We start from the raw sequence: 9,550 nt of genomic DNA, 5'->3' as shown, positions 1-9,550 counted from the left end.
GCTGTCCTCTCAAGGACTAAGCCAAAGATGCTTGAAAAAGGCAAAGCAAAGAGGAAGAAAACTAGTCAATCACTACATCTGATTTTAATCAGATTGAAAGATATGAAAGTCACAAGCAGGTCACATTTCATTATGTGAAGGAAGAAACAAAGACTTTTTCAGAGAAATCTTCAAAGCACCCATTGTTGTACAGATTGATGAAATTGTCAGGTTCTTCTTTGATCACTACTAATTATCCAGGATATCTCCACAACTAATTCATTCATTCTATCTGCAGTTCTTAATTGAAGCGTCCACTTTTAGATACAGAGATTAAGTTCTGTTCTTGTCTCTCTCTAACCCAGCATACAACAGTTATTTTTAAGAAATGAACTATAATGTGCCTTTAAATTTCAGCAGAGGATTGGGTGGTGAAGGAATAAACTGAAAGAGAATTTTTTTTCAATACTTTAAGCTTCTTTTGCGTGGAAAATATTCATGTGAGTGGGCACTGAAAAAAAGTGAAAAAAATCACAGGGAATATGTGCTCTGTTTGTCTTGAAAAAAGTCTTGAAAAGTATGACAAATTTGAATATCACATTCTGACAATATGCACTATCTCGTTCGTCATTTACAGAATTTTTACAGGAGCCTTCAAACCACTCTTTCTTTCTTTATCCTACAACGGAACAGGAAGTGAGTAATCTTTTGATGAGTCTTGATTTGAAGAAGGCATGTGGCTACGATAACCTGTCTGCAAAATTATTAGTTACTGCTGCAGAACAAATTGCAAAGCCTCTGTGTCACATCTTCAATTTGTCATTTCAAAACTGTCAGTTTCCCGATGCATTAAAGATTGCTAAAGTGGTTCCAATTTTCAAGAAAGGCGCCAAAGACGCACCTGGAAATTATCGCCCCATTTCTGTTTTACCTCTAATTAGTAAAATTTTGGAAAAGATTGCAAATAAACAGTTTATGAAATTCTTAGAAAAGTACCATTTGCTCTTTAAGCACCAATATGGTTTTCGTGAAAAACGAAGTGCCAAGTTATCCCTCATTAACCTCATGAATAACTTAATTCAGCAAATTGATCAGGGAAATTCTACCATTGGAATTGTTATAGACTTCACGAAAGCTTTTGATACGATAGATCATAATATACTGTTATCAAAACTTGAGCACTATGGCGTAAGGGGAAACCCGCTTCTGTGGTTTACAGACTATTTAAAAAATAGATTGCAATATGTATTTGCAGATGAAATAACATCTGAAAAATTACCAGTAAAGTGTGGTGTTCCCCAGGGCTCGGTACTTGGACCGACTCTGTTCCTTATTTATATAAATGATTTACCGAATTCTTCCAATTATTTTGATTTCCGTTTATTTGCAGATGATTCAAATCTGTTTCACACTTTTCCATCAGATAAAAGCGATATAGATTTACATATGGTTAATAATCACTTTAGGCATGTTACACGCCTGGTGTGATGCTAACATGTTGACGATAAATATTGCCAAAACAAGTTATGTAGTTTTTCACAGCAGGCGTAAACTGTTATCAATCAGAGGTGTTCTGTCTGTAAAAAATAGTACAATACACGAGGCTTTACAGGCATCTTTTGTTGGAGTGATAATTGATAAACATCTCACATGGAAAGCACACATTAACGAAGTAAATAAATGTATACGGAAAAAAGTTGGAATGCTTTTCAAATTAAGAAATTATGTACCAAGAAATATTATGGTTTCACTATATAACGCTTTTATTTTGCCGAATATAACATATGGACTTGAAGTCTGGGGTAGTACGTTTTTATCGTACCTAAAGCCTATTCATATTGCTCAAAAAATGTGTGTACGAGCAATTACTTTCTCTGGGTTCCAGGAACCCTCTTCACCCTTATTCTCAACCTAGGAATACTAGATGTGTATAAACTCCACAAATTACTTGTTTGTATATTTATTTTCGATTTAAAACATCAGAATGTTCCTGTCTTTCTGAATGAATACATGTATTTTGAGACGGTTGATCACTGTTATGACACTAGATTCAAACTTGATGCCAATCTACCCTTGCCCAAAATGCGCACCACTGCAGGCCAGTTTGTGGTTTCTTACATCGGTGCAACTTTTTGGAATACTTTACCGCATACCGTTAAGATGAGCACATCAAGAAATCAGTTTAGAAGATCATTAAGACAACTTTTGTTACAAGACTACAAAGTTATGTAAAAGTTTGGGTTTTTTTTTCTCTTCTCTTGTTTAATATAACTCACTGAGCGCTTTTAAATATCTAAATATGAAATGTAAACTTTAGAGATGGGGCCGGACTCGATTAGCTGATAGCTATTTTTCTGGCTCCAAAAATTGTCATTTTGCTACTTGTTATGTCGTTTGTAAATTGACTTTGTACAATAAACAATAAACTAAACTAAACTATCTCACAAAAATTCTATGTAAACTTACATCTTTCACTAATTTATCAGAATATTTATGAGAGTAAACACTTCTGCTCTTTTTTTTCTGCGCTTTTTTAATATTTTAATAACCTGAGAGGATAGCGCGATAGCGCAGCCAGTGGCAGAAATCGGGATAATGCTGGGACATGAGTTAACCTTTGACACTATTTTATGCGCATGCGCATACGTTAAATACTTTTGCTGACGCCAAATTTGATTTTCCACAGCACACGTCTACAGTTTGCTCTCATCGATATTATTGTACTGTTATTGTACTGTTACCAACGCTACCAACAGGTAATGCAGTCAGATCAGTGCTTTAGGATGTATTTCAAAGGATTCGTGATAATTTATACGGGGATCTTGTAGTACAAACACAAGCACTCTTATATTACTCCGTAGACGGGTTGTGTGTTTCGATCGACTACAGTCCCTCTATCCACATCGACGTCCCTGCATAGCCTTTGAGCCTTGAAGTTCAGGGACTGAGGTGCTATGGAAATTCACCTTTCATTTCCAGCATTATGGACAACATCTCCTGTCACTCACTACGCATACTGTTCGTTCATAGCATAGAGGGAAACCCGCAGAGGTAGTTAAGTCTTTCTTTCTACCTCCATGTGCATAGACCGTATAAAACGTGGAGAAAAAACCCCTGTAGCTGTACTGTCTATGGTTCGTTTTGGGAGTGGCCAACGGTGCAAGTAACTGTTTTGATCTACACACTATGGACGACAAATTGGTTGATTCATTCCCCAGGGCTTTGGCTCAACAACCGTCCTTCAGTGCCGTGCAGGATAATTAACTCTCCTGTCTGCAACCTGTGTACAAAATTGTACAGTGTATCACATTGCTCTGCGCAGCATTGTTACTTGCTTCTTTTTCCAAGTAAATTTTGTGTGGATCTTCATTGAAGAAGAGTACAATTATTAAAATGGGAGAAATGGAGAAATCGTGGCTATACCAATATCAAAATGTACTACTTTCTTGTTGAAACAATTTTATATGATTTTATTTGGTGAAATATTGGCAGTTTAACAGCACTTTAAACAGAAAATGGCTCAGCTAACCCAAATCATGTCAGCCAATTCAACAATATTTCTTATGTACTACAGTGGTCTTCCGAGCAGTTTAATCATTTGCCTTCCACTACCTTTGTCAAAAATCAGTAAATTTAATCATGCAACTAAGTGGCTAAGATCAAGTTATTCACAAAGTAAATTAAGTGAACAATACAAACACAACTAATATCTCTCTGTGTTCAGTAAGTTTTCTTTCTAGCAAATCCCCAAGTCATTCATTACCATTTTATCTTTAAAATTATTGTGAATTATCCTTTTCATTGAGCAGTAACCATCCACAGTTCATTGAAATACCATTGGTCTTATCATTCAGATTCCACATTGTTCACACACTCACCCATGTAACTTTTGTTTTGACTGTGAAGAAACATTAACACCATTAAACTTTGATTTCCTTAGGAAGTGACACATTGATCAAAAAGAGTAATGGCAGAAGTTCATGTCATTGGAGAGATCGTTGGTGCCAGTGGATTTCCTGAGAATAGTTTATTTTGTAAATGGGGTATCCATACTGGTAAGTTGACCAATTCATGCGTAATATTAGGCACAGCACTCACATTGTTATGGACTGGTCACTATCTTCAAAAATTTAAGATCTACGTGAGACATCAGAAAAATAATGTGATAAATAGAGATTTTGAAGTATGCATTCGCATATATGACTTTATTTTAAACAAATAGTAAATATGAAAAGCGTCATTTGCCATGCACATGACCCAAGTGTTACAAACCTTACAGAAAGCAGCATTTCTCATACAAATGTGGCGTATTGCAATGCATCATGGGTCATCTCTCTACTCGAAGGAAAACTGCACTTGTAATATTCAGACATATTTGCAGTGTAGCTGGTTTCTTGTTCCATGGATAAGAATGATATTTGCAGCTTATAAGATTAGTAACACAAAAAAGTAGTCATTATTAAAAATATGAAAAATCAATGACAGTTCAAATTGATCATTACAAGTGAAAAACCTATGAGGGAGGGTTGTTACTTATATACTTCTTCATATCATGCAGAAGATAGTCCATTGACCCCCAGTATTCTTATCAATAATCATAACAATAAAGCATCAATATGTGCAAAAATGTCAACATTTGTTGGTTGAGAAACACTCAGTGACAAAAATATAAAGCAGTTTGTTGGATTAAATTTTTTGTGTAATATTGCAGTCTTTTATCAGAGTTTTTCAATACCCACATCATTTGTTTACTTTAGCATGTTCATTGGCTTACACAGTATTGATACAAACAAGCTTCTGATGACACCATGAAATGCTAAGTATATGTCCTTGAAGATGAATGCAGGGATTCATATTACTATTTTCTCAGTCTCATCACTGTACCTATCTCATTAAAATGTTAGTACTTCATAGACAGATGATAGCAGTAATAATTTGGGTACACTACTAATGTGCCATATCACCTTTTGTACTGTGGCCAATGCTACTTATATAAAGCAGGAAATGTGTTCTTTCTCACTTCATATTGATGCCATCTTTGTAAAGAAATGCCATAGAAGAACTTTGCATGACCTGCTTACAGTATGTGGATCAAATGGCCAAGTTTTGTTGTTGTTTTTTGTAATCATTATAATGTTCCTTTGTAGGAGGTGCATGGAAAGTATTGGCTGGTCAAAAAGAAGGCCAAACACAAGTTGATATCCCAGAAAATGAAACATTCTGTGCGTGGGGACATCCCATAGATATACACCTAGCAACTAAAGGTTTGCAGGGTAAGTTTTCACCTGAATAGTATTTAGAGGTACATTATGATTGCTCTATTGTATGCAGGGTTCTCCACCAAGGCATTTTGAGGTTTAGACCCTAGGGCCAGCCCTCTGTTTTTCATGCAATCTATGCATCTGTTGTTTAACAGAAAAAAAAGTACATTTTCACTACAAAATAATATGCAAATGATACATTGTTATAAAAATTGGCCACCCCTCTGTTTTATTGTACGTTCAGATTGACGACTTTGCGTCGGCCCAGGTCCCGACCAGGGCCGGGGCCGACGTAAAAAACCAATGTGGACACGCTGAGTCGGCCCTGGGCCGACTCAGTTTGGTCCCGGTTAGAAGGGGGTGTTCAGGGCCGACTCAGGGCCGACGCAAAATTTAGTCAGACGCAAATCGCCAGTGTGGACACGTTACGTCGGCCCTGGTCCCAGTTGACCAGGCCTCCGCTATGGATCGAAGTTGAACTAGTCTCCCTATTCGCACAAAAAAAAACGACGTTTGAAACTAAAGTTTACACCTATCGAAAGTTTTCAATCCAGTCTTTACATTTTAATATCATCCCATGTATGCTGAACTTCCCACCAACCTTTGTTCTGCAAACGAGACCATGTCATTCGATTCCACAGTGCACGTAATAGACTAGAGAGGCATGTCAAAAATGCCGCGCACTGGTTATTTCTCCACCGCGGTCTTATATATACCATATGCTCATCCAATAAATGGTGAAGATCTCTCTGATGATTAAAAGGGTGAGTGGTAGTCATATTTGCCCTTCTTGTGCGTAAAAACACAGGAAAATCATGAACAGTAGAAACAGCGTGCCATATTCAAATGCGCCATTTTGAACTTTGACAGGTCAGAGGTCACAAAGGAAGGTAAAGTTACGTCGGCCCTAATTCTGGTACCGGTAGGTGTGGACACGGACCAAATTTAATCCCAAAAGGAAAATTATTTTGCGTCGGCCCAAATTTCAGTTGGGTTGCCAATGTGAACAAGATATTAGTGAGCTGGGGGAAAACTACATGCAGATTTTCTTCTTTGTCAGTGGCCTTAGCTATAAATTGCATGTATTGTTGGTACAAAGTAGACATTCTTTTTATATGTATGTATTTGTCAGTGTATGTACTGTCACAAGTTGAATATAATCTCAGACAGAGTTTGATGGAATGTGAAAAACTGAATCAAGATGCAAAGAGTCCAGAAAGTAATGATCAGAATGACTGAGTAAAGTGACTGACTTTAGTCAGAGAAAGCAGTGAATGTACTGTTTGGTTGTCAACCATAAACTCTTCATAACATGCACTGGTAATATTGATAGCAATGACAATAATGTCAAAAGACACCATCTACAGTGACTGCACTGTTTAGCATATTACACGTTATAGTTCAGATAATTTCTGTTGTACAGTTAATTCTGTGTAGATTTTATTAAAGATTTCAGAATGAAACATCAAAATGTTTTGTTTTCCAGGTTGGCCAAAATTCCATTTTCAAGTGTATCACCAAGATGAATACGCACGGAATGAACTCTATGGCTACGGATTCTGTTTTGTTCCTACAGCACCTGGTACTCATGACATAGAGTGTGTAACATGGAGACCAACTGGGGTATTCCGTGAACAAATTTCACATAACTTTGTTGGTGGAGGCCCACAATTAAGAAACCCAGATTTAGTCTACACAAGTACTGACAGAGATCTCTTGCAAACTGTAGGCATGGGTAAAGTTCATTTACAACTTGGTGTCATTCTTAGAAATTTTGATAAATTTGGAGTTGAGTGTTAGATTAGTATGATTTCAAATTATATACAGGTGTAGTTTGAGATGCACAAGCATCTGTTTTATCATTCAAAACCCTTCTGATCACAATTTTTGATATGATGCTTTATTTAATCACAGACAGTAGCTCTACTGTCTGTGATGTGATTGGCAGTTGGATGAAGCCTGTCTAGAATAAACTGGTCTTCACCAAAAGTGATGAAAACATATCTGTATTCTTAATTTCCTGCTGACCTCATGTACATAACAGATTTGTTTTGATGCAGAACTTCACATACAGCACAGGTCAGTTTTTATTCCCTGGTTTGCCAAGTGTTTGAAGAATATGGGTAAAAAGACTTTGTCATTAAATTAATACATTGTTAGTTTTTGCCATCAAATGTCTCTAATATGCACTGCAGATTGTATCATACCATAGCTTTTCTTTGAAAAATCATTCTTCAGGCAATCAAAATTTGTAGATAGTCACTTTGATTGTAAATATTTTTAACATCTCAAAGTTGCAAGACATGTGGGAGTTTTGTCAGTTTGTCATGATAGTACAAGGCATCTTGTTACATTTAATTCAGATCATTCCACTGTCCAATAAACATCCTGCACCTCCACAAGTCCTTGGTAATTTTAATGCAGTGTTTTTTCTTGTAAATATCTGTATATATATTTATCTGTCATGATTGTAATGGAATGCATTATCCTCTCAGAAGTCAATTACAAATGTGACTTCCTCTTGTCAGTGTGAAATCCATGGATCCACTTTATAATTTTGTAAGTTATGCCAATAGTCAACCAAATCCCTTGTCTGTTCATCAAGTGATTAAAGTATTATTCACATATTCATATTATTCTCATATTCAGATGTAACATTTTTTCAGACATTCTTCAAAATTACCACTATGTTACCATGCTGTTTATTTGAGTGATTTTATGAAATATTTATTAGTCAACCAGGAGACTTTGTAAATCACTGTATTTGATAGGTGGAAAGATTGGAGATTGACAGATTTTTTTGTTTGTATAAAGCTTGAAAATATTAATTGGGTAGACCTGATGCAAAAACCTCTAATCTAATCAGCTAGCATTCAGCTACCCGTCTAAATCTTTGTACTTAATTTAGTAAATTTCTTGAGATGAAAAGATTGTATTTACTACTACTGACTTTGTTTCATAAAAGATACATACTTACATAGCCATATGATAGCCTCAATAAAATAAACAGTACTTTTTACAATTTATGAGTTCAAGTGTTTAAATTGTAGACACGGTAACAAGTTTGCAAACTCCTCATTAAAGGTGATCCTGCAGATACATTTCTGTGGTGAATTTTATGTTCTTTTTCTTTTTTTGAAGTATTACCTCATCATTCACAGAATGGAGACAGTTCTCAATTGAAGGGCTTGTAGTACTAACTTCTGATACTTTCACTATTTTTGTTTTTAATGTCAAGCATAATTTCTTTTTCTACTCCCCAAATCATGTTGAGGTACACAGTACCCAGCTTGTCAGCTCAGCCCGTACATTTGTAGATTACATTGTTATTGTTGACAAGTGAATTGTGTAAATGTTTCAACATCCTTTTGACAGTAGAATAAGAACTTGCAATTGACACCCAAAATAGGAATAATCAAAAAATCAAAGTAAGCATTACTGGCCCTTTATATAAGGTACTGTACAAATAAAATTTAAGTTCAAGGATATTGTCATACACAACCGAACTTGATTCATTGAATTCTTTAAGGTTATGTCTACAGTGAACATTTTCCGGATGTTATTACAAAATCACTTGGCAAATATTTGACAAGCTTTAAATAGATGGTTGTCATAGACATGTTTTACTATAAACATGTTATGAACCCGAAACGTGAGGTAACACAAATGAGTGGATACAGAGGCTAGAAAGTTAGTCCCTCCAAACATCCCACAGAGACTCGCTGCAAGATGAACAATTAATGTTCAAAGATGAAATGCATTTATGAGAGATGGTTTTCACAAAATTTGATATACAGGACACACCAAGCAAAAATAATTTTTCATAAAACTTTTTACAATGATCTACATAAATTTCTTGTGGGGATGACACCAAGTGTCATTGCTTTGACTAGACTTTGAAAGATCTTTATGAAAAATTGAGAAATTTCAATTTTAAGTACATTGAAAGCAAGGTAAATTTGCTGAATTCAATTTTGCTGAATTGAATAGGTGTCAACGGGACAGGGCTGCGGAGACGAAATGCCCCTTCCCCTCCCCCATAAAAGTGAAGTTAAGGGGGAGAGTAAATACGCAGTTAGGCACCAAACTTTTGTCACCTCGTCATCTCAGCTAGTCTTGCCAATTATTTTACATGCACATCCAGGGCATTCCCCTCGCAATCCAATGGAAAGGGGATCTCTCTAATAGTGTAGCCCAGGGGTCGTGCAATGGTTGTTGCTGCTACTGGGGATTACAGCTACAAGTCCTACCGTATTAAAATGTGGAATTCGCACAAAGTTGGGAAATAACTTTCTGCTACGATTGTTTTT

At 36.0% G+C, this 9,550-nt stretch overlaps 1 protein-coding gene across 3 annotated transcripts; it reads left to right on the top strand.

The window, feature by feature from the left end:
• Window positions 1-2,585: 2,585 nt before the first annotated feature.
• LOC139144297 (B9 domain-containing protein 2-like) lies at window positions 2,586-8,339 on the top strand. 3 transcript variants are annotated; one of them, XM_070714983.1, is made up of 4 exons: window positions 2,586-2,735; window positions 3,920-4,034; window positions 5,127-5,252; window positions 6,727-8,339. In XM_070714983.1, the coding sequence occupies exons 2-4, from the start codon at window positions 3,947-3,949 to the stop codon at window positions 7,038-7,040; spliced, it is 528 nt and encodes a 175-aa protein (XP_070571084.1). In that variant the 5' UTR covers window positions 2,586-2,735; window positions 3,920-3,946; the 3' UTR covers window positions 7,041-8,339. The 3 variants fall into 3 exon arrangements, with proteins under 3 accessions (XP_070571084.1, XP_070571085.1, XP_070571086.1); XM_070714984.1 differs by lacking the exon at window positions 2,586-2,735 and adding an exon at window positions 2,820-3,030; XM_070714985.1 differs by lacking the exon at window positions 2,586-2,735 and adding an exon at window positions 3,128-3,414.
• The last annotated feature ends 1,211 nt before the right edge of the window (window positions 8,340-9,550 follow it).

This window comes from Ptychodera flava, chromosome 11, assembly GCF_041260155.1.
Source record: "Ptychodera flava strain L36383 chromosome 11, AS_Pfla_20210202, whole genome shotgun sequence".
Classification (NCBI taxonomy): Eukaryota; Metazoa; Hemichordata; class Enteropneusta; family Ptychoderidae; genus Ptychodera; species Ptychodera flava.
The sequence above is the reverse complement of the archived record's forward strand: the minus strand, read 5'-3'. Positions and strand labels throughout refer to the sequence as shown.